This window comes from Cryptomeria japonica, chromosome 8 (assembly GCF_030272615.1).
Source record: "Cryptomeria japonica chromosome 8, Sugi_1.0, whole genome shotgun sequence".
Taxonomy (NCBI): domain Eukaryota; kingdom Viridiplantae; phylum Streptophyta; class Pinopsida; order Cupressales; family Cupressaceae; genus Cryptomeria; species Cryptomeria japonica.
Window position 1 is genome coordinate 451169355 of NC_081412.1, and position 26332 is coordinate 451195686.

Genomic DNA, 26332 nt, shown 5'->3' on the forward strand with positions numbered 1-26332 from the left:
TTTGAACTGTAAAAGCTACAGCGAGCCCTTCATTCTGTAAGTACATTTAATGCTATTCTTTCAGCAGAGAAGGAACCGAAGAATAAGAGAATGGCAATGATGTACTTCATTGATTATATGCAAAGGTTTTTTTTGAAAAGTGCATGAACTGGGTTTAATACCTGTTGAATGAAAATCAGGCTGCTTTATAGTTACTAAATTGGAGCTCTTTAACATAAACAGATTATTTTTTTTTGCTATTTTATTGCTATAGCCATTGAACTAACAATATTAAGCACATGCTGAACCTGAATTGAAATTTTAATTATGCTTTTGTATATGGCAATGCAGTCTGTTTATAAACTTGAATTCGCTGCAACATCTGATGGAAATCCTGGGAAGTCAGGAGCTGGAATAGTATTGTGCAGGCCTGATGATTCTCTGGTATTATTTATTTCAGGACATGCTAAGCTTAAAGCTAAGTTAAATGTGGTAATAGTACATTCCTACCTGACCAAATATTTATTTTTGTAAACATGCAGGTCTGCAAACTGATGGTTGGCTTAGGTACAATGGCGAATGCGCGAGCAGATTTGCATGCTTTAATATTAGGGCTCAGAGCATCTTTGGATAGAGGCATATATCACATTGAAGTTTCAGGGCAATTTGCATTGATCAGTGTGTGTTTACTCAACCTGTCACTATATTAAATAATACCAACTTTATGAATTTTGTTTTTTAAATAGGAAACATGGTTACTTGGTAGTAGGTACTAAGAAATACACAATATTTACTCTCTTACTTAGCTGTGATTAGTGCAAACTATTTGACTATCTTGCCATTTACCCCATTAGGGCTGTCTGCATCAAAGGCATTTCTAGAGAGAGGAGCTGGTATTTACATTGAGGAAACCATTTAAACCAATGAAAATAAACCATTAGCATCTTAATGAAGAATCTCCATTGTGAGATCTGAGTTGATGGAAATGCCAACTCTATTGAAAAAACATTTGCATGCTAGGAAGAAATAAGTGGGGCAATCATTGTGCTTAGAGTAAAAATTGGTTTCATGCATAATATTTCATGATTATAACTAGGAATGTGGTGCTTTTTAAAGGATGGAAGGTACAAGCAAAGAGATGCAAATACATAATGTCTGTCCAAAGAAGCTCACTGTAAAATGTGCCTCATTGTTTGTATTTAGTATTTAGTTGAAAATGGTTGCTCCGTGTACATATGTCTTCCTTTTTCAGGGCTAGCCAGCATTGTTTGGTCTGTGCATCGCTTTGTACTTTGGAAAACAGTTTTGAGCTTTGTGGCTTGCTTTATTAAACCAAGACTCCAGAAACAAAAGTGTACAAGTAAACATCCTAGCTATATTTATATCCGTGAGGAGTCCAACTAAAATGCCATATTGAGAAAGGGAGAGTATGATGTCAAAATATGATTTGGAATTGAAAATTTTACATTTCCTTGATGTTAGTATAGCGTGTCTTTACCTAATGAGTGGAATGATGCATTAGTGTGTGTCTCTTGCCCTTGGAAGGATTTATGATGTGCTCTGTTAGGCTTCTCAAATTTCCTTGTGTTTATGATGATCCCTTAAGAAATGATACAATTTGTTTTTCATATTGTGTCTCATTTAAGTTAAATCTTGTTGTCGATTTAGTCAGAAGTCATGTTACAAGACATGTCATGGTCATCTTTGTCATTTGTGTAGTCTATTGTTTTTTCTTGGCAAGGACAATGAGTAAAGCTTTCAAATACATTCAGCAAGGCAAAGAACAGGGTTCAATTGATTGTTAGAAGTGACAGAAAGTCACTTATGCAAACAATATGCTCTCCAATTGTAGTGTGCACTTGGGTAAAGGAAAACAATAGTTAAATTGAAATTTGCATGCACATGTATGGTTGCGTGCTTATATAAAGGAGAACACAAAATGTTTCAACAAAAATATGCAATCGCATTGATAGGCGTGCACCATATAGTAGGTAAACAGAATTTTAAGTTCGAAAAGGTTGCAGTCAGCATGCTTTAGCACACACCACTATTAAGATAACACAAAATTACCAAGTCAAATATGCAAAGGAATTAATAGGCATGTGCCACATAAATTATAAACAAGATTTTCGTAAGTGTGTTGGTACCGCTATGAAATTTTGCCTGCGATCAGGTTTGTAGTTAGCAGCAATGCCATTCTTTTCATGTTAATCAAAGTTAGTCAAAGATTTTCCAGTTAAAATTCATTAAGTCATCTTGTGTGAGGTTTAGTTTTTCCACTGACAATGATTTGTGGATAACTCATGCAGGGGAGATGATGAATGAAGATGATCAAATTAATGACAGTTGAATATTACTAACATTGAGTGGACAAGGCTGCAGGGTTTAAGCCTTGAAGCAACATTATCAAGGAAGAATTCACTGGCCCAAAGTCTCATGAAAGTGTCAAAATAAGGGGAAGAAGGAAGGAAAGCCTAGGTGAAGATTGGTGCTCAATTTGGGTGGAAATGCTAGTGTGATGTTCCCTATTGTATTTCTTTAAACTTCAAGATCTAAGGATTATTCTTATAACTTAATTGGAATGCCTTGTAGATTTATTTCAAGAAATATATGGGTAATCGATGTGTCATTTTAGATGTGAATTCCCTAACTACATGTATGATTGACATAGTGTAGGGACAAGAACTACCCTTGGTTAGTGATTTGGCATCTAATGCTTATATATATATATTAGTCTCCTTTAGTCTTATTATATCTTGATATAAATCTACAAGGCATCCACCCAAATTGAGCATGAAAGATCCTTGATGGATCCCCTTGCTGATCTGCTGTAATTTTAAAAATAATAAACTATATTTTTCCTGTGATTTTGCTGATGGTCTTACATAATAGAGAGAAGTTGCAGAATGTTTGGTTTCTTTTTGTATTTTTTGAATATATAAGCAAGTAATGAATAAAGAACAGCAAATAAGGAAGGAAGCTGAAACAAGTAAGAACATTCAGTTAAATCAGAATTGATACAAATCGTACCAGGCAGATTTCTGATATATAATATCCAGATTATTCCCTACGCACTGGGGATGTGCTTACATCCAATAATGGTGCCAACTGAAGGGTAGATGATGAACACAAACCAAAAACACCAGCTATGGCTGAATGAAAGTCTTCACCACTTCCAGCGTAAAGTGTACCTGCTGTAATGGTGGCATCAAGCTGAAACAATCACACCCCAGCTGGGAAATTCAACCACCCTACTGAAACCCTCACCAAGCAATCTAAATCTCCACAAGGAATAGCGCATACACTCTGACCAATAATGCCAATGCCAAAAGAATCCACTGCCAATCAATAGCTGAGGGCTACGTCCCAGCTAGTACCAATCATGGGGTTTGCGTCCCAGATTGAAGAATTGCTCTACCAGAGCAATATCGCACCAAACAAGTTTTCAATATGTAAAAGATAATGAGAAATTAGGTTTCCTTCTCCTTATATCTCTTTCCTTCCAAATCGAACCCTAAAGATATATGAAAAGTGCACTTTAATATAAAGTCATATTTCCCAATATTGGGTGCCCAAGTATATAGAAAACACCACTTTTTCAATATAAAATAACTCCAAGCGCCAAAAAGACCTTGGCAAGTGAAAATCATTTAGAAAAGTTCAAGACCTTTCCAATGAGCTATAACACATGGGCATACGAATCCAGATGAAGCCAAAAACCCCTTATTACTCCGAAATGGCTATGGACATAGCCTTATTTAAAATATTAAAACGCTAACTTAGGAAATATTTAAATATATTAAAAATATAACCCAAATAGCTACAGAAAGCTCCAAACACACCAAAAGCCTGAAACTGAACCTGTCACCTGTCTGTGATTGATGTTGGAAATCATGGATCAACTGGCAGTCTCATCCCTAAAATCTAGGGATGCTCCTAGAAACTAGGAAACACACCCAAATCTCTTGAAATTGAAACCAAGGAATGGTCTCATGGAACCCAAATCCTGGACGCTGTCATAACCTCCTAAAAAGTAGGAACTGCCTCCTAAAATGTAGGAACTGCCTCCTAAAATCAAGGAACTGCTCCAAACTGGTCTACTACTGCCAGAAACACCAAATCCAAACACTGAATATCCTGACTAAGTCTCTATCCACCATTGCCAACCTACAAGACTTCATAATAGGCTAACTCACATGTCTCTGCTAGATAGAGCTAAAGAGGGGACATGACAGTCCTCCCCTCTCGGAGATGCTTGCCCACAAGCAACTACAAGGTTGGTTGCTGCAAAATAGCCTCTCCCTCACAAGTAGCATCCTCTATGGGGAGACCCCTCCAACGAACCAAGTACTCCCGAATCACCCTGCTCCTCAGTCAGTGTTCCCTCTCTTCCAAGATCTCCTCAGGAACCAACGTCAGCTTACCTTCCTTATCCAAGGGAGGTAGATCGGGAGATGCTAAAATATGTTGCCCCAGTGCCTTTTTCAAACAGGACACGTGGAACACATTATGAATCCGACTGCCAGGTGGTAACTCAATCTCATAGGCAACCTCTCCAACACGTCTGAGAATCCTGTATGGCCCTTAAAAACAAGGCTTGAGCTTCTCAGCTCCACTCCTTTTAAGTGTGCTCTGCTAGTAAGGCTGCAGACGTAGGAAAACTATATCATCCACCTCAAATACCCTCTCAGTCCTGTGCCGATCAGCGTAGACCTTCTGCTGATTTTGTGCCTGCTGCAAATTCTCCCTGAGAGATCTCATGATATCCTGGTTCTCTTGTAACCAATCTTGTGCCAAAGGGGGCCTGCTGTCACCTATAGCCAGATCAACAAAAGATAATGCATCATAACCATAGAGGGCTCTGAAAGGAGTCATAGCAATAGACACATGGTGTGTAGTATTATAACAATACTTGCCCAAATACAACCAACGTATCCATGCCTTCTGCTGTCCTGCCACATAGTTGCGCAAATACCCATCAACCCACTTATTAACAATCTCGGTTTGCCCATCTGTTTGTGGGTGGTAGCTGGTACTAGGTGTCAATTCTGTACCTACGAGCCTGAAAAGTTCTTGCGAGAAAGAACTCATGAACCTGCTATCCCTAACACTCACTATGGTCTTGGGGAGGCCATGGAGTCTAAACACCTCTCCGAAAAATAGCTCAGCTACCTGAGATGCTGTGAAATCAACTGCAATAGGAAAGAAGTGAGCATATTTAGTTAACCTGTCCACTACGACGTAGATACAATCTTTCCCCTGAACCCGAGGAAGACCTGAAATGAAATCCATAGAGATCCTTGTCCACTTCTGTTCCGGTATAGGTAAGGGCTGCAACAAACCAGCAGGAAAAGTATGCTCAGACTTATTCTGCTGGCATGTCATACATTCACAGACATGACGTAGAACATCATCTTTGAGACCCTTCCAAGAGAATCTCTCCCAAACCGCCCTGTAAGTCTTACCATACCTTGGGTGTCCTGCGGTAGGAGTATCATGGTAAGCATGCAAAATCTGTTCTTTCAACTAAGAACCCGGAACAAGATATACCTTGCCTTTGTAGTAAATGACATCATCCACCACACTGTACCTATCATCCAATACCAATCCATCCATGATCTCACAAGCATGCTGATTTTTGGAATACTCAACTAAAAGTTGAGCCTTCCAATTTGCTGAAATCTCACTCAATGAGCATAGGGCAACAAGTGATGGTTTCCTAGATAGTGCATCAGCAACAGTATTATTCTTTCCCTTAATGAATTCGATGTCAAAATCATAGGCCTGGATCTTGCTTACCCATTTTTGTTGACGATCATTGAGCTCTGTTTGATCAAGGAAATACTTCAAACTGTTGTGGTCTGTTCTTACCACGAATTTGCTGCCAACAAGATACTGTCTGAACTTGGCTAATGCATGCATAATAGCCAACATTTCCTTATCATATGTAGAATACAACCTCTCATTATCACGCAACTTCCTACTCTTGTAAGCAATGGGATGTCTGTTCTGCATCAACACCGCTCCAATGCCCACACTTGAAGTATCACACTCAAGTACAAATGGCTGCGAGAAGTCAGGGAGTGCCAAAACTGGATAAGTGCTCATAACCTCCTGAGTCTGTCAAAGACCCCCTGTGCCTGTTCTGTCCATCTGAAAGCTCCTCTCTTTGTGAGGTCTGTAAGGGTTGCTGCCAATTGAGAGAAGCCCCTCACAAATCTCCTATAGTAAGCACATAGATCGAGGAATCCACGTAACTCAGTAATGTTCCGAGGGCAGGGCCAATCATGAATCGCCTGAATTTTCTCCTCATGCACCTTCACCCCATCAGCACTGATCACATGACCCAGATATAAGACCTCTCTAAGTCCAAACTCACATTTGGACAACTTAGCAAATAGAGACTATCTCTCCATGATGCTAAGTACCTCCTCAACATGTCTGAGATGGTCCTCCCAAGTACGACTGTAAATGAGGATATCGTCAAAGAACACTAGAACCGACTTCCTCAACTGCTTGTTGAAGATATGGTTCATACAGGACTGGAAAGTGGCAGGCGCATTGGTAAGGCCAAAAGGCATCACCAGAAACTCATAGTGCCCATAGTGACAGCGGAAAGCAGTCTTGTGTACATCCTTTGCTCGTACATGAATCTGATGATAGCCTGAACGAAGATCAATCTTAGAGAAGTAGATAGCTCCATGAAGCTCATCCAACAACTCATCAATGCGTGTAATAGGATATCTGTTCTTGATTGTCTTCTTGTTCAACGCCTGGTAATCAATACACATCCGCAGAGTCCCATCCTTCTTCTTAACAAGCACCATAGAAGAAGCAAAGGGGCTAGAGCTAGGGCGAATGAAGCCCATGTCCAACAACTCATGAATAGTCTTCTCAATCTCATCCTTGTATGCTCTAGGATGACGATACAAAGTGGTAATCACTGGCTTAGCTCCATCCTCCATCTCTATCCCATGCTCAAACCCTCTATCTGGAGGTACACCAGGAGGTATGTCACCAAAGACTCTTCCATGTCGGTCCATCACCGACTAAATATCAACATGAAACGCCCTGCCATCCTAAGGTGTAGGTGTTTTGGACTTCACCAAACAACCTGTAGCCCAAACCACATCATCATGTCTAATAATAGTCTCCATCCTGTGAGAAGACACCTCTTTAGGTCCACCGTTTGAAGCTGCCCTCAAAATTATCTTCTTCTCGCCAGACAGGAACTCTAACTGCATGCGGTGGTGATCAATAATATACCTCCGAATACCCTGTAACCACTGCATTCCCAAAACCACATCATAGTCCTCCAGAGGTAGAATATAAAAGTCAATGGTAAAGGTATAATCCCCCATCTGAATTCTAAGCTATGGAATCCTCCTAGTACAGCCCAAAACTGCACCATCTGCAACCTTCACTCCAAAACCATCAAATACCTCAGACTGTAACCCACGCCGCTCAACCAACTTCTGATCAATGAAGTTGTGAGTGGCCCTTGTATCTACCAAGCTCATGACTCGCTGCCCCTGTAATGTACCTTTCAATCGAAAGGCATGAAATCTGGGATAATTGGAAAGGGTAGCCATAGTCACTTTCGCTGCGGCCAAGGGTTCAGGAATGTCTATCTCCAACTGTGGCTGTTCCTGCATAGTCTCCTTTGGGCTGTCCTCAGTATCAGTGTCTGGTATCTCCTCATCCCCAAACTCGGATGTTACCTCAATCAAGTGAACCTTGCCCTTACCCATGCAACGATGTCTGGGTTCCCAAGGCTCTTTGCAGGAAAAACATAGTTTCTTCCTCCTCAATTCATTCCATGTCTCCTGGTCCATCCTAGGAGGTCTAGCTGACTGTCCATCTCTAACTTGTGAGGTGTTGGCCTTCTGTGGACGCCGTGAGTCTCTGAAAGGTTTCTTATCTGTCTGATAAGAAGTAGGAGTGGTATCCAACCTCAATGTCTCATCTATGGCGTCCTTAAGGGTGGCTGGATTGAAGGCGCGTACCATTCCCTTAAGCTTGTCCTGCAGTCCCTCAATGAATAACATAACATTGCGCCTCTGGGGCATGTCAGGCACCATAACTGCAATACGCTGGAACTCATTGACATAAGCTTCTGCATGCCCAGTCTGTCTCAGATGTGCCAACTCCCTATAATAGAGCTCTGTGTCCTTACAGTCAAATCGAGAAATGAGGCACTCAGTGAACTCTACATAGGGGTGGATCATGGCGTGGTCCTGGGTGACCAATCCATGGTGCCACCAGTCATAGGCAACCCCATCTAAATGCAAGACAACAAACTGAATAGCATCACGCTCAGGCATGGGTCTCAGTGATAGATATATATCCAGCTTGTGCACCCACGCTCGTGCACTCGTACCACTAGTCCCATCAAATGTAGCCAATGTGATCTTCCCAGTAGCTCTATTGAGGTCATAGTTCTGTTGCTGAGGCCTATAGCCCCGGTCTCCTCTGAACCTGGCGGTATCTCTACGCTGTGCACAATATTGAGGAAAAGGAAAAACATCCCTAACCTCTGGGGGTAGGGCTCTCCACTCATCTGTAGTTGCCCTGACTGAATCCTGGAATTCCACCTCTGGTGGCTCTACCTGTATCGACTGCTCACCTGGTATAAACCGAGGAAGTAATGGTCTATCCCTAACTGGTGTATGATGTCTCTCACGCCTAGGGGAATGATGAGATCTACCAGCTGATGTATGAGATCCATGACTATGCTGGCTTCCAGCCACAGACACTGATCTACTCTGTCTGCCTCTGTGTCTATCCACTTCCAACCCCTCCAAGGTAACCTGTATTTTGTCTAAGGTCTGAACAATCCTAGGTTGGGTAGTGATGAGGGTCCTCATCAACTCTCTCTCTTGTCTGTCTTCCTCAACTTGATTTACTCCGGTGCCCACATGTTCATCTACCATGATAGGTTCATGTTCTCTTCCACACTCACGCTCGTACTGAGGTCTTCTGCGGGTATAATATCTATATATGTCACTTCTTCCCGGATCCATAGAAAAAAGAAAACTTAACCCCACAGGTTGGTAGGCAAATAGCTCTGATACCACTAAAAGATCCCTGATGGATCCCCTTGCTGATCTGCTGTAATTTTAAAAATAATAAACTATATTTTTCCTGTGATTTTGTTGATGGTCTTACAGAATAGAGAGAAGTTGCAGAATGTTTGGTTTCTTTTTGTATTTTTTGAATATATAAGAAAGTAATGAATAAAGAACAACAAATAAGGAAGGAAGCTGAAACAAGTAAGAACATTCAATTAAATCAGAATTGATACAAATCGTACTAGGCAGATTTCTGATTTATAATATCCAGATTATTCCCTACGCACTGGGGATGTGCTTACATCCAATAATGGCGCCAACTGAAGGGTAGATGATGAACACAAACCAAGAACACCAGCTATGGCTGAATGAAAGTCTTCACCACTTCCAGCGTAAAGTGTCCCTGCTATAATGGTGGCATCAAGCTGAAACAATCACGCCCCACCTGGGAAATTCAACCACCCTATTGAAACCCTCACCAAGCAATCTAAATCTCCACAAGGAATAGCGCATACACTCTGACCAATAATGCCAATGCCAAAAGAATCCACTGCCAATCAATAGCTGAGGGCTATGTCCCAGCCAGCACCAATCATGGGGTTTGCGTCCTAGATTGAAGAATTGCTCTACCAGAGCAATATCGCACCAAACAAGTTTTCAATATTTAAAAGATAATGAGAAATTAGGTTTCCTTCTCCTTATATCTCTTTCCTTCCAAATCGAACCCTAAAGATATATGAAAAGTGCGCTTTAATATAAAGTCATATTTCCCAATATTGGGCACCCAAGTATAGAGAAAACACCACTTTTTCATTATAAAATAACTCCAAGAACCAAAAGGACCCTGGCAAGTGAAAATCATTTAGAAAATTTGAAGACCTTTCCAATGAGCTATAACACATGGGCATACGAATCCAGATGAAGCCAAAAAGCCCTTATAACTCTGAAATGGCTATAGACATAGCCTTATTTAAAATATTAAAACGTTAACTTAGGAAATATTTAAATATATTAAAAATATAACGTAAATAGCTACAGAAAGCTCGAAACACACCAAAAGCCTGAAATTGAACCTGTCACCTGTCTGTGATTGATGTCGGAAATCATGGATCAACTGGCAGTCTCATCCCTAAAATCTAGGGATGCTCCTAGAAACTAGGAAACACACCCAAATCTCTTGAAACTGAAACCAAGGAATGGTCTCATGGAACCCAAACCCTGGACGCTGTCATAACCTCCTAAAAAGTAGGAACTGCCTCCTAAAATGTAGGAATTGCCTCCTAAAATCAAGGAACTGCTCCAAATTGGTCTACTACTGTCAGAATTACCAAATCCAAACACTGAATATCCTGACTGAGTCTCTATCCACCATTGCCAGGCTACAAGACTCCATAATAGGCTAACTCACATGTCTCTACTAGACAGAGCTAAAGAGGGGACATGACAGAGCACTAATCTTCACCTAGGATTTCCTTCTTCCCCTTATTTGGACACTTTCATGAGACTTTGGGTCGGTGAATTCTTCCTTGATAATGTTGCTTCAAGGCTTCAATCCTGCATCCTTTTCCACTCAATGTTACTAATATTCAGCTGTCATTAATTTATTGTACTTGAACGTAATAATGAAACCTCCTTGTCTGATGTAGTATTCAATATAAGAAGTAATCTACATACATTGGAAAAGGTGCCTTAGGTGGAAAATTTTATCCAAATTGATGGCAAAATAGTTGCAAGAATTTAAGTAAATTACATCCAAGCCTAAGGTGCTATTTTAAGGTGGCGATTCCAAGAATAAATTTTGCCTATGTCAATGGTGTTATGAAATTGTGCTTGATGGGGGAATTTGAGTGGAATTAGTTAACTTGTGGTGGTGTTTGGAAGTTGTATTGCGAATGCAAAATTGTGACAAAAGGATGGCAAGGTCATTATGAAACCATAATAGGAAGGAATTGCACTTTACAAGTGGCTATGCAAGTGCAAAATCATAACAATGAAGCAGTGAATGACTTAAGAAAACATAACTGACATGTAAAGTGAAAGGAAATAATGAAATTACATTTTGTAAGTGGCAAGAACAAAAAAAACTTAACAAGGTTTGGCAATGACAAGATAGAAGTGCACCAAAGTGAGAATAACGATACCAAGTAAAAATCACCATTTTCAAGTGGCAAAGCAAGTGAAAAAATGCAAAAAAGGTGGCAGGACTGTTCACAAAGCGAACTTCCTGCTACTTTAATGCTAAAGTGACTTCAACTTACACCAGCATGGTCTCCATTTTAAATCCAGGAAATTCTAACACATCCATATTGTCTTTAAACATTTTCCCAAACTTGGTCTTTCACAAGCAAGAGAAAAGTTACATTCGAGGGATTTCGTCCCCAAATGCCAGAAAGTTTTCTAGATTTCTCCAGAAACTCAGTTTTCACAATTTTCAAAAAACACAATTCCCAAGATGAGTTTCCAGCATTAAATGCATCTATTTATCACTTGCTTTTTGGCATGCTTCCCAAACACCAACAATGTGGGATAAATGATATTATCCTCTTATGTCTCGACAAGGAAGGGCTACTTTTTAAACATTAGCTTTCATTAAAAAATCCCTTAAGTTAAACAATTAAATTTAATTTTAGAAATGTTTGATTTTTGTCTGAATAATTAATTTCTTCATAAAAGATGCAATCCAGGCGAATAAATACATGCACCAAAAGTTAAAGTTGATCAAAGTCGCACCAAAATTTACCCAACATTGAACTCAAACGGACTTCCTATAAATAGTAAGTTCTTGGAAAGTCTATCAAATCAACTCCGTTTGTTCTGAAACTGAATTTGCCTAGGCCAATACCATCACAGATCCCTGCAAAGTCCTGGTTAGCCCTCAGAACCATGTCAAAAAGGGCTAACGACAAATCGCCAAATAACTGCTAAAGAGGGGATATTAGAGTTTGCGCCCCTTGAAATTGCTTGTCCTCAAGCAATCTCATCTCTAGATGCTGTAAGATCTGCTCACTCTCCCAAGTAGCATCCTCTACTGCCAAATTCCTCCACTTCACCAAATATTCCTTGATGACCTGTCTCCGTAATGTGTGCTCTCTAGTCTCCAAAATGGCTTTAGGAACCAAAATAAGTTTCCACTCATCATCGAGAGGAGGCAACTCTGCTAAAGGTACAACATTATGGCCCAACGCCTTCTTGAGGCGTGATACATGAAAAACATTGTGTACCTTATTGCCTGTCGGCAACTCAAGCTCATACACCACTTCTCCAACCCTCCTGATAACTCTCGATGGGCCGTAATAACGTGGCTTCAAATTTCCTATACCACTCCTTTTGAGAGTGGATTGGTGGTATGGCTGCAGCATGAGGTAAACCATGTCACCCACCTAAAAAGATCTCTCTATTCTATGCTAATCTGCATATTGTTTTTGCTGATTTTGAGCCTTCTGAATATTCTCCTTTAGTGATCTCATGATATCCTGACTCTCCTGTAAGAGATCCTTAGCCTTCCATACTCGGCTGTCCCCAAAAAGCAAATCCAAGAAGCTTGGAGCCTCATAACCATATAGGGCCATGAAAGGTGACATCTGAATGGACATATGAAAAGTGGTGTTGTAACAATAATCGCCTAAGTGCAACTTGTTAATGCATGATAGCTTCGGTAAGATAAATGATTGAATGAGAGATAAATGAAGTCTCTCATTCAATCATTTATCCTATCGATAAATTATGATGAAAACTTCAAGCTATTAATCCTTCATTTGATGACCATTCTTCATTCATATACGTTCAACTACTTAGTTCGATCAATGCTTGACTATTGATAATCATCCTATAGCATACCGATTAATATCGGTTTATATTCTAACATATGAATCCCAATTAATATCGGTTTGTCTTATTAATTGTGATCATCGATTATTTATCAAGCTAACCAATGTATTCCGATTTATATCAGTTAATATATTTAACAGTAAGCAAAGATGATTATCGAATTAACTAAACACCGATTGGTATCGGGTGGCAATTTAAATATGCACCGATTGATATCAGGTTAACATACACCGATTGGTATCGGGTGGCAAGGTAAATACACACCAATGGTTATCGGGATGTTAAGATAAGTATACACCGATGGGTATCGGTTTGTTAACATACACAGATTGTAATTACTGCAATAAGCCAAGGGGCACAATCAAGTAATGTCTTGATCGGTCATATCTAAAAGACATGACCGGTCAAGGCATTGCTTGATCATACCCAGCTTGCATATACATATCAATTGGCATTTGGAGAAGGACATCGAAATCAATAAATGCTCCTCACCTGCCATACAAAAGAAGATAGTCAGATTTATCATATAAATAGATACTACATAGATCAAGAAAATATAAACTAGAATATAACTTGCATATTGAATTGTAAATTGAATATCATTTACATGGTATCAGAGCCAAGTTAAATCGAACCTGAGGCTGTTCAATTTTGTGAAAAATTCAAAACAAGGTTATATTCAACATCACAATTCTTCTAATGACTAGTGCTATCAGATTTGAAGATAGACTTGGACGAGGTGATGACTTCTTAGGATGGAAGTTCAGAATTCAGATGATTCTAAAAGAAAATAAAGTCGAATCATTTGTAAAAACTGAAACTGCAGAACCTGAGACTGAACCTGACAAAACAACTTGGAGAGAGGGAAATGAAAAGGCCATCAAAATCATAGTTGATGGGGTGAGAAATAATATTTTTCCCATCATACGGAAACATGAAACAACCTACAACATATTCAAAGCACTTGAAGATGCATTTGAGATATCTAATGCTAGTAGAACCTTGGCTTTAAAAAGAGAAATAAATCACATAGCCATGATCAAAGGAGAATCAATCAATGCCTACTTCATGCGAATATCAGCCCTAAGGGATGAACTGGCAACCCTTGGATATGAGATCCAAAGCAAATAATTAACACTCATTGCTCTAGATGGGTTGCCTAGCATATGGAAAGCATTCGTCCAAGGCATTAGTGCGAGGGATGAATTTCCAAAATTTGATAGGCTAAAGGCTGATTATCTCCAAGAGGAATCAAGGCAAAATAAGAAAGGGATCAAGCAAAAGAATATAGATGCAAATCTCCAAGTTCTAAATACAAACTCAAACAAGAAAAGCAAGCAGAAACAATTTAGAAAGAGAAAGAGTCGTCACGACAAAAACACCTTCAAGAAGGACCTTTCTCAGATTCAATGTTACAAATGTGACAAATTTGGGCACTATTTGCCAAATGTCTAGAAAGAGCTAAGCAGCAAGCCACATTTGCCAAAACGGGAAAATCTAAAAGGGAAGAGGACCTTGAGAAGTATGTACTCTATCCAACACTCACAAACCAAGCATCAAACAAAGTTAACTCCTGGGTGATCGACAGTGGCTCATCCAGACACATTACAGGATTCAGAGAAGTGCTAGACTCCATGAAAGAGGAGAATGATGAGGAAGTAACTATCAGAGATGACTCCACACATCCAGTCAAAGGAGTTGGAACCTACACCATCAAACTAAAATCAGGTGTATCATTACAACTTAAAGGAGTACTATATGTTCCGGGCATCAAAAGAAACCTAGTCTCAATATCAGCACTGGAGGACAATGGATATAGAGTGACCCTCATGGACAACAGAGTGTTGGCTTGGCCAAAGAATTCATCCATCAAGAAAGCTAAAACTATCGGTCAAAGACAAGGCTACTTGTATGAGCTATGCATAGAGCCCAACTTAGTCCTAATCCATGAAACTACAGATGCTAATGAAGTTTGGCATAGAAGACTAGGCCACCTAAATTTTAGAGCTTTATCATCAATGGGAGACCTTGTCATAGGTCTACCTAAGTTAAAGCAATATCATTCAGGGGCATGCAAAGGATGTGCCCTAGGTAAAAATACTAAGGGTGCCTTTCAAAATAGTACTAGGAAAACAAGTAAAATTTTAGAGTTAGTTCATTCTGATGTATGTGGACCCATGTCCGTACCTTCTTTGGGGGGATTTTTGTATTATGTAATATTTGTTGATGACTACTCTAGGAAAACTTGGATCTACTTTCTGAAATGTAAAGAATCAAAAGAGGTCCTTAATAGGTTTAAAGAATTCAAATCACTAACAGAGAACTACTCAGGAAATAAAATTAAAACCCTAAGAACTGATAATGGGGGGGATTCACATCAGAATTGTTTAAAGAGTTTTGTAAAAATTCAAGGATTAAGAGGGAGTTAACAATACCTTATAATCGTCAACAAAATGGGGTAGCTGAGAGGAAAAATAGGACAATCGTTGAAGTTGCCAAAGCTATGATTCTTGATCAGAATCTAAATGTCAATCTTTGGGTAGAAGCAACTAGCACTGTTGTATATATTCAAAACAGATGTCCTCACTCCCATCTTGAAGATAAGACCCCTGAGGAAGTCTTTACTAAATCAAAACCAGATATCAGCCACCTTAGGATATTTGGATGCCTTGTCTATATTCATGTACCTAGGGAGAAAAGATTAGAATTAGAGCCTTCTGGAAAAAGGGGAATCCTTGTAGGATATAGTGAAACCTCCAAAGCCTACAAGATCTATATACCTAGTCAAAAGAATATTGAACTAAGTAGGGATGTGATCTTTGAAGAAGACTTAGCCTTCAAAAGAGCCCAAAGCTCACTAGAGCCTGAAGTCTACATCCCTACTCCTAGCATAGATGAAGATCCTACTCCTGAGCTTCAGAGGGAGAATCCTGAAGAAACTATAGGTGAAACTCAAAATCCAACTATAGAAAACCTCAAGAAAAGACCACTATGGGCCACCAAGACTATAGCAGAAGCTCAGAAGTTTGTTGCTCCTTCAGGAACCTTCAGGGAAAACAAAAGGCCTAATAAATTCACTAGCTATGTTGCCCTTATGAATGATCTCTCTAAAGCCGAACCAAACAATGTATTAGATGCACTTGAACATCAAGTATGGAAGGATGCCATGTCTAAAGAGTATCAGTCCATTATGAAAAATAATGTTTGGGAGATTGTTCCTAGGCCAACTAAGAAATCCGTTGTTTCATCTAAATGGCTATTCAAGATCAAACATGTTGCAGATGGCAGTATTGAAAAACACAAGGCCAGATTTGTAGCTTATGAAGAAACTTTTGCACCTGTTGCCAGGTATACATTAGTAAGAGTTGTATTAGCCATTGCAGCAGCAAAGGGGTGGAAGGTACACCAGATGGATGTTAAGACAACATTTCTAAATGGTGAGATCTTAGAAGAAGTCTACCTAGAGCAACTTGAAGGGTTTGAAATTCATGATGCAGAGTCTCATGTGTGTAGACTCAAGAAAGCTCTGTATGGGCTTAAACAAGCTCCCAAGGTCTGGTATGAAAGAATTGACACCTATCTCTTGGGACTAAGATTCTCTAAGAATGATGCAGATCCTAATCTCTACTACAAAAGAAATAAAGGTGATATGCTAATATTGATTTTATATGTTGATGACTTATTAATCACAGGAAATGATCACCTTATAGATCAATGCAAGAAAGATCTATTCAAAGAATTTGATATGAAGGACTTGGGACTCCTTCATTACTTCCTAGGATTGGAAGTATGGCAGAATTCTGACAACATTATACTAAACCAAGAAAAGTATACCTTGGACATTTTGAAGAGATTCGGAATGATAAACTGTAGGCCCATGACCTCTCCTATGGAAACCAATTTACATAAACTTAAAGAAGCAGCAACAGAGTCACAACCCACTGACCCTACTCAATACAGACAGATGATTGGGTCCCTGATGTACCTGGTAAATACAAGGCCAGATATCTGTTATGCAGTTAATGCTCTAAGTCAGTTTATGTGTGAACCTAAGGAGATACACCTGGTTGCAGTAAAACACATTATGAGATACCTACAAGGTACCCTAAACCTTGGTGTCAAATATGGGAAAGTTGATATAGACCTACATGGATTTATAGATTTAGATTGGGCTGGAAGTGTGACTGACAGAAAGACCACTTCAGGGTGTTGCTTAAGTCTACTTTCAGCTATGATATCTTGGATCAGCAGGAAGCAGTCTTTTGTAGCTCAAAGCTACATCGAGGCTGAATACATTGCAGCTTCTATGGCTGCCCGAGAGGCAGTATGGCTTAGGAAGTTGCTTGTGGGGTTGTTTGGAAAGCCTATGAAACCCAATGTTATACATTGTGACCATCAGAGCTGCATAAAACTTTCAGTAAATCCAGTGTTTCCATGACAGATCCAAGCATATTGAGATTCCATACCACTATGTGCGAGATATGGTAGATAGGAATGTGATCCAATTAGAATATGTTTGTATAGGAGATCAAATTGCAAATATTCTGACCAAACCTCTTTCCAGAGTGAAGATTGATCACTTCAGAAAAGGTTTAGGTATTATAGAAAGGTAATTTGCTTTGTAATCTGTATTTGCATATCAATGAGATTTTTAATGTGTAAACTTCTTTGTCATGATAGGACACTTTGGATTTTATCCCCTGGGTTCATATCTAAGAGGTGACGATCTCTCAAGATAATGAATACTTGTATGTAGACATTATAAGGTGACGATCTTATAATGTCCAAACCAGTTATCATGTTGGATCTCTGATGTGTCATGGATGTGCCATGATTGTGTTGTGGTAAAACATTTGTATAAAGATGTTGGTGCACATATCACAACTTGGATAAGACGAGAATTTAATCTTTCTCATATGATTATCCTTAAGTATTGCGTGTTTAGGCAATACTGATATCACATGCTTAGGTGATATCCTGTCATCACATGATTGACGTGATGGACATTTGTATCACGTGTTTAGGTGATACTTCATATCATGTGATTAGGTGATATGATTTTCTAGAGAGTCATATCGTGTAAAGAATACTAACCATCATTTGAATTGTGATGCTTGATATATTGTTTTCATTTATCTTACCTAGCTAAGATAGAGTGTTAATGCATGATAGCTTCGGTAAGATAAATGATTGAATGAGAGATAAATGAAGTCTCTCATTCAATCATTTATCCTATCGAAAAATTATGATGAGAACTTCAAGCTATTAATCCTTCATTTGATGACCATTCTTCATTCATATACGTTCAACTACTTAGTTCGATCAATGCTTGACTATCGATAATCATCCTATAGCATATCGATTAATATCGGTTTATATTCTAACGTATGAATCCCAATTAATATCGGTTTGTCTTATTAACTGTGATCACCGATTATTAATCAGGCTAACCAATGTATTCCGATTTATATCGGTTAATATATTTAACAGTAAACAAAGAGGATTATCGAATTAACTAAACATCGATTGGTATCGAGTGGCAATTTAAATATGCACTGATTGATATTGGGTTAACATACACCGATTGGTATCGGGTAGCAAGGTAAATACACACCAATGGTTATCGGGATGTTAAGATAAGTATACATCGATGGGTATCGGTTTGTTAACATACATCGATTGTAATTACTGCGATAAGCCAAGGGGCATGATCAAGTAATGTCTTGATCGGTCATATCTAAAAGACATGACCGGTCAAGGCATTGCTTGATCGTACCCAGCTTGCATATACATATCAATTGTCATTTGTGAGAAGGACATCGAAATCAATAAATGCTCCTCTCACCGGCCATACAAAAGAAGATAGTCAGATTTATTATATAAATAGATAATACATAGATCAAGAAAATATAAACTAGAATATAACTTGCATATTGAATTGTAAATTGAACATCATTTACAAAACCACTTAACCCACGCTTTTTGCTGCCTTGCGATATAATTGTGGAGGTATCCTTCCACCCACTTATTCACAATCTCTATCTGTCTGTCTGTTTGTGGGTGATAGCCGGTGCTCGGAGTGAGCTCTATCCGACACAACCTGAAGAGATCCTGCCAAAAATTACTCATAAAGCTGTTGTCCCAATCACTCACAATACTCCGTGCCAACCTGTGCAACCTAAATACCTATCTAAAAAACAATTCTGCTGTCTGCACTGCTGTATAGGTGGATGAAATGGCGCAAAAAATGAGTAAACTTCGTCAATTGACCCACCACCACATATATGCAATCCCTACCTTGGACCTTAGGTAGGCCCATAATGAAATCCATCGACACATTGTCCTACTTCCTCTCACGAATGGGTAGGGGCTGCAATAAACCACCAAGGAAAGAGTGCTCATGCTTATTCTGCTGACACCCTGGGCACTCCCTCACATACTCCAAGACTTCTGTCTTGAGCCCTTTCCAAGTAAAACGCTCTCACTTGCCTATAAGTTTTAAAGAAACCTGGATGACCTGCTAATGGTGAGCCATGGAAGGTTCTCAAAATCTTCTGCTTCATAGAAGAACCTAGCACCAAATAAATTTTCTCTTTATATATGATCAAATCATTTTCCACTGTATATCTGTCATCCTAAATAGTGCCATCAATGATACCAGTAGCCACTTTTCTTTCTCGTACTCTGCTGAAATCAATTCCCTCAAATCATCCTCCAACACTCCCAAAGCACACAAATGTGGTCTCTTGGATAAGGCATCAACAACTATGTTTTTCTTGCCTTTGACAAAGACTATATCAAAGTCATAAGCCTGCAGTTTGCTGACTCATTTCTGCTGCCTATCATTCAAATCCTTTTGCCCAAGGAAATGCCTCAAACTGTTATGATTTGTCTTGACGGTAAACTTGCTGCCCACTAGATATGGTCCGAATTTCGCTTAGGCATGCATAATTGCTAGCATTTCCTTGTCATAAATGTTGTAACACTTCTCAACTCCCCTCAATTTTCTACTCTCAAAAGCGATGGGGTGTCTAACTTGCATCAATATGGCACCAAGGCTCTCACTCGAACCGTCACAATGCAACTCAAAAGGCCTTTTGAAATCTGGAATAGCCAACACTGGACATGTGCTCATTAACTCCTTAAATCTATCAAAACACTGTTGAGCGCTATCTGTCCACTCAAATCCATCTTTCCTAGTCAAATCTGTAAGGGGTGCAGCAGTATGAGAAAATCCCCTTACAAAGCGGCAATAAAATCCACACAACCCAAGGAATCCCTTCAGCTAAGAAACATTCTTCGGTGGCGGCCAATCCATAATAGCCCTGATCTTATCTGGATCCACACGAACTCCCTCAGCACTAATGATGTGCCCCAAGTACAACAACTCTGTCATCCCAAAAGCACATTTAGACATCTTCGCATATAGGGATTCACGTTCAAGGATGCTCAATACAATATCTGTGTTTCAGATGCTCCTCCCAAGTCTTACTACAAATCAATAGGTCATCAAAGAATATCAACACGAACCTCCTCAACTGATCTCAGAATGTCCTGTTCATACAAGACTGGAAGGTAGCTGGCGCATTAGTCAAGCCAAAGGGCATGACCAAGAACTCGAAGTGTCCATAGTGACACCTAAAAGTTGTCTTCTCCGCATCATCCTTCCTGACCCGAATTTGATGATAACCGGATCGCAAATCTATTTTGGAGAAGTAATAGGCATCGTGCAACTCATCTATAAGTTCATCAATACGGGGAATCAGATATATGTTTTTTATAGTTCTCTTATTTAATTCCCTGTAATCAATGCACATCCTGAAAGTATCGTCCTTTTTAACCAACACCACTGAAGAAGCAAACAGGCTCTTACTAGGTTTGATGTGCCCCATCTCGAGAAGCTCTTTAATAGCTTTCTCGATCTCATCCTTTTACCTTCTTGGATGCCTGTAGGGTGTAGTGATAATAGGTTTGGCACCCTCCTCTAACTCTATAACATGCTCAATGCCCCTGTCAGGTGGTCTACCTGGAGGTACATCACCAAACACTTTGGAGTGCTTGGTTAACAATGACTGAACCTGAGGTGCATAATCTTGCTTTTGCTGACCAGTTCCCTCTAGCATCACTAGAATCTCAGCTCCCCATTGCACCTGATCATGACGAATCCACCTCTCCATACGTCTAAGTGATATTGTCCTAAGACCACCATTAGACAATCCACGAAGTACCACTTTTCGATCTTGATGCTCAAATCTCATTTCAACTTTCTCCAAATTAAATGTAAACTCAACCAGAGAAGTCATCCAAGTCATGCCTAGTATGACATCATAGTCTCCCATATCTACAACATAGAAATCATCAACCGACTCGTAATCACCAATTCTCATGTGCAGATTAGAAATTTTCTGCGTACATAGGATCTTATGCCCATTAGCCACCATCACTCTAAATCCATCATGCTCCTCTGTCTGCAATCCCCTTTTCACCACAACCTGAGCATCAATAAAATTATGCGTAGCACCAGTGTCAATCAATGAAATCACTTGCTGCCCCTGAATCACACCACACACCTTAAAGGTGATAGATTTCTGAGTACCTGTCAAGTGTGCAATCACCGTGTCATCATTGCTATTCCCACCAGAAGCTGATTTATTATCGTTGTCCCCCATAGATGATGAACTATCTGAACTCTCAAATGCTGGCTCCTCAGCTGAAAAATACTCAATCTGCTTAGCCTTAGCCTTAAGGGGACATTTGTGTGAAGGATCCCAAGGTTCCCTACAATGGAAACATAATTTCTTCCTTTTGAGTTCATTCAGCTGATCATTATCAAGTTTCTTATTTCCTTCATGTGGCTGATGTGAATCCTTATGATATGTTTTGTTATCTTTGTCTTTTTTGTAGTAGGAGTCCTTAGATTTAAATTTGCTCTTGTAAGAAGGTGCTAAATCCTTTGCCTTTTTGATGGCCTCCTACAATGTCAAAGGATTATGACCCTTGACCCAACCCCGTAAAGGATTTGAAAGTCCATTCATAAATAGGACAACAAGTCTCCTTTCTGAAATGTCTGTCACTAGCACTGCTAACCGCTGAAATTCTGAAATGTAAACATCAACTGATCCCCATTGTCTAGGTTGTGCTAATTCTTTGAAGTGCAACTTAGGATCCTTGGTGTCAAACCTCTCAATCAACCGTTCTGTGAACTCAACATAAGAAGTAATCTGCCCATGTCCCATAGTAACCATACCGTGGTGCCACCACTCCTGAGCAACTCCATCAAGGTGTATAGAAGCATATTTGATAGCTTCCTCTTCAGGCATAGGATTCAACTGTAGGTAAGTGTTCACCTTTTGGACCCAAGCTTGTGCTGTAGTCTTACTGGAAGCATCAAAATAAGGTAAAGACATCTTCCCCACTTTCTTCCTTAATTCATAATTTTGATTCCTGTCTCCTGCACGAGGTATGTGTCTCATTCTCACATCAATATAGTCCCGAAGAGTTATAGTTGCTTGAAAGTATGGACCACCACTCTTCCAATCTCTCTGAAAACTGATCTTGTAAGTCTACAATCTGCGATTCAACTACTGGCTGAACTGGAATTCTAGGTGTAAAGGTGGGTATAAGAGGTCTAGAACTCGCTGTCCTAGTTGGTTGCGCTACATGACCAAAATTATCTACCACTTGTCCTCCATTACTACCCTGTCCACCATTATTGCCTCCATTAGGACCATTGTTGCCTCCTTGCTGGTTATTGTTATTGTATTATTACCTTGTTGATTATTTCGACCAATACCACCACCCATGTTGTTCACATTGATGCCCATCTGTCTAGCTATCATTTGTGTCAATAAATCTAATCTCTGATTCTGTTGTTGTGCCCTTTGCTCTGCCAATTGTTATCCCTGTACCAGAGTATCCAATAACTAAAGGAACCTTTCCTCACCCGAGTCTCTTCTCTCTTCCATATTTCTAACTCAAAGTGGGTCACCAATTTCCTCTACTATCGGGGTTTCTTCCTATCCTGCACCTGGCTGGTTATTAAGATAGTGTTTGACCTTTTTTCTCATTAAATAATATTAATGCTGCATGAGTAATTAACCCTTCAGGATGGCAGAATCTATAGCTCTGATACCATTGTAACACCCTTGGTCTAATGCACTAAATAGCTCAATTCACTTGGTTTATGCTAGTTGTCAAGGGAGGATTGATTTTTTTTCTCTAAACTGTAGTTTACTGTCGTTAAGCTGAACCTGATGCGTTTTGGTCTTTACATAGATTCTTTTTCATTTTCAAAAGCAATATGCTTACAACCAATATCTAATTTTTAAGTACAAAATTCATAATAAACATGCAATACTATTGTACAAAAATCAATGCATTTGAACAATATAACAATGATTTTGGCTCAATTGAATTTTTTTAGCAGTTACGCAAATCTCAGTATTTTTCCCTGAGCAAACTACACATCGATTCAATCACAAAATACATGTCATGAGGTGCGTAAGGAACCTGGTATATTAACTTGCTGTTGAAGTCTGGTGTTTTGCAACCTGCTATTGGCTTCTCCGCCCAGGTCACTACTGCAGCCTCCTAAACCTCCACAATTCCAGCACTGTAGCCGTTAGTCTCCACTATCAGGAAAATTCTGCGCTTACCCAACCATACACGGGAATATTGTTGCGACCAAGGGGAAAGCTCTCAGGCTGCCAACATAAAAGATACGCACCCAACCACAAGTGTTTGACGTCTCAGCTCAGTATAATCTATTTCGTACCAGCCTAGGAGAGATATTCATTAACGCGCCAACATTGGCTATGATCAATTTTCGAGCAAATAGAAATGTTGTTACCCAACAAAGTAGGAGATTTCACCATGCAGGTAATGTGCCCACGGCGAGCAGTTAAGTGTAGCGCTAAGCCACCACAGTAACAATCATGCCCAATTTTCATTACCATCCACGAAACTGATTGGTTGGAACTTACTTCTCAATGCAATCTTCTCCACATTCCTCTTTCAGACCTGTCTCGTGTGCTAAGTCATACCCAGCTGTAGAAGGTGGTGCGAACTGATAATTTCTGGACGCTACTTCTGAGCTTGTCTTGTATTCTGTTGACTGTAAACAATATTAGCTCAACTTGTGCAAACCTCTAGTTGCTACCATGATTTCCCCTAGTTTCCTGAACCAGTCGTAATCCCAGCAGCCTTGGCAATATGAAAATTAAACAAAATGCAGTTACCTCTTCACAAAGCAAACTTCCTGCAACTTTAATAATGAAGTGACTTCAACTTACACCAGCATTTCAAAACCAGAAAATTCTAACACATCCATATTGTCTTTAAACATTTTCCCAAACTTGGTCTTTCACAAGCAAGAGAAAAGTTACATTCGAGGGATTTCGTCCCCAAATGCCATAAAGTTTTCCAGATTTCTCTAGAAACTCAGTTTTCACAATTTTCAAAAAACACAATTCCCAAGATGAGTTTCCAGCATTAAATGCATCTATTTATCACTTGTTTTTTGGCATGCTTCCCAAACACCAACAATGTGGGATAAATGAAGAATAGAATAAATTAATATTATCCGCTTATGTCTCCCTAAGGAAGGGTTACTTTTAATTTTTTTCCCGTTTTAAACATTAGCTTTCATTAAGAAACCCCTTAAGTTAAATAATTAAATTTAACTTTAGAAACCTTTGATTTTTGCCTGAATAATTTATTTCTTAATTAAAAGATGCAATCTAGGCAAATAAATACATGCACCAAAAATTAAAGTTGATCAAAGTTGCACCAAAATTTACCCGACATTGGGCACGAACTAACTTACTATAAATAGTAAGTTCTTGGAAACCCTATCAAATCAACTCTGTTTGGCCCGAAACTGAATTTGCCTATGCCAAAACCATCACAGATCCCTGCAAAGTCCTAGTTAGCCCTTAGAACAATGTCAAAAAGGGATAACGACAAATCACCAGATAATTGTTAAAGAGGGGACATTACATCCAGGCACACGAAAAAAACTAGAAAAAAATTGTTCAAAAACTTTGCTGGTAAAAATCCTCGATCTCTAGCAGAAAAACAAATTTTATTCTATGAAAAATCTGCCAAAAAATCCCCACAATTTTTTATTTTAAAAAATTGATAAAAGAACTCCTAGAAATTTCGAGGAAATTTCTAGGAAAAGACCACAAAATAACTCGCCAAAAAAGAACCTATGCTCTAATACCATGAAAGGATAATTCATTGTATTTACAAAGGAGACAAAGGCTCCTTATATAGATATTACAAGACAATCTTTCCATAATGGAAATGATTGAGAATAGAAACATGGAAGGCATAAACAGAAGTTACTAAAAACAACTAACATACGAAATAGAAAGTTACTAACTAAACTATTTAAATGACTTAAATGACCATTATAGCTAAATATTACAATATTACTTTAATGATATTCTCAAAAGATTAAAAAACTATGAAATATCCACATAATTTAATTACAACATTTGATTTATTTAAACATCAAATTTCAAAATAGAAAGGATTAAACTTATAAAAAATATTCTAAGCAATAATCCAAGTTTCAAGTTTTCAACTAAGATTGATACTTCCAAATTTAACTTAATAATTTAAAACCTCCACTTACCAATTTATTAATCCTAGATATAATTGTTGATTATTACTATTCAACAAAACTATGAAAGAATAAACTTCTATTTTTGTCTATTGACAATGTGTGTAGGTTGATCATTAGGATTATTATGACATTATGAATCCTAAAGGAGGCTCTAGCATCAAAAGAGGAAAGAAAAGATGAAGTAAAAAAGAAAATCTATGATGGTAGATACCAAGCATAGGTAGGAAGGATTGAGGTTAAGGCAAATCTTCTTCACACAATGAGACAAAATCACATACTAGGATAGTCTTCCAAGCACAAAGTGGTCACTTTGCAGGGTTCAATATTTAGGTTAAGCAATTTCAGTGAATTCTAGAGATTAAATTTTTTATTTTTAGAAAGCTTTTTTTTATTAGGAAAAGACGCTTTTTCTTTTTCTTTTTTTGTCTTGGATTTGAGTAGATAAGCGTGAAAATCAAAACTTTCCATTTTTAGAAAGTTGTTTGTCTTTTTTCTTTTTCAATGAAAAGTGGTGGATGGTAGAAGGTTACCAAAGTAGTTGCAAGCGTTATCACATGAAAATACAATTTTGATGGATGAAAGGCAATGGGAAGCGGATTTTTTATTAAAGCCAGTGTTTGAAAATTAAAAACTGGAATAAATTTAAAATAATTTGAAAGTTGTGATTTAATCATTTGAAAATTAGCATTGATGACAAAAACCTCAAGTTTCACTATTTGGCATTGTGTAGAAAGTTCCGTCGATTGCCAACTTTGCTAGTTTTTACAATTTAGTGTTGATCACAAGGGCCTCCACAAGTTCCACTTTTTGGTGTCAAGTGGAG

The 26332-nt window shown here is 38.8% G+C and overlaps 1 protein-coding gene across 1 annotated transcript in view; it reads left to right on the top strand.

Annotated features, from left to right (window-relative positions):
- Positions 1-318: 318 nt before the first annotated feature.
- LOC131052829 (uncharacterized) overlaps positions 319-26332 on the top strand; it is a 36362-nt gene continuing 10348 nt past the window's right edge. Inside the window, exons 1-2 of the mRNA XM_057987458.2 lie at positions 319-423; positions 522-659. Of these exons, the coding sequence (XP_057843441.2) occupies positions 319-423; positions 522-659 (243 nt within the window). The remainder of the gene's footprint in view (positions 424-521; positions 660-26332) is intronic.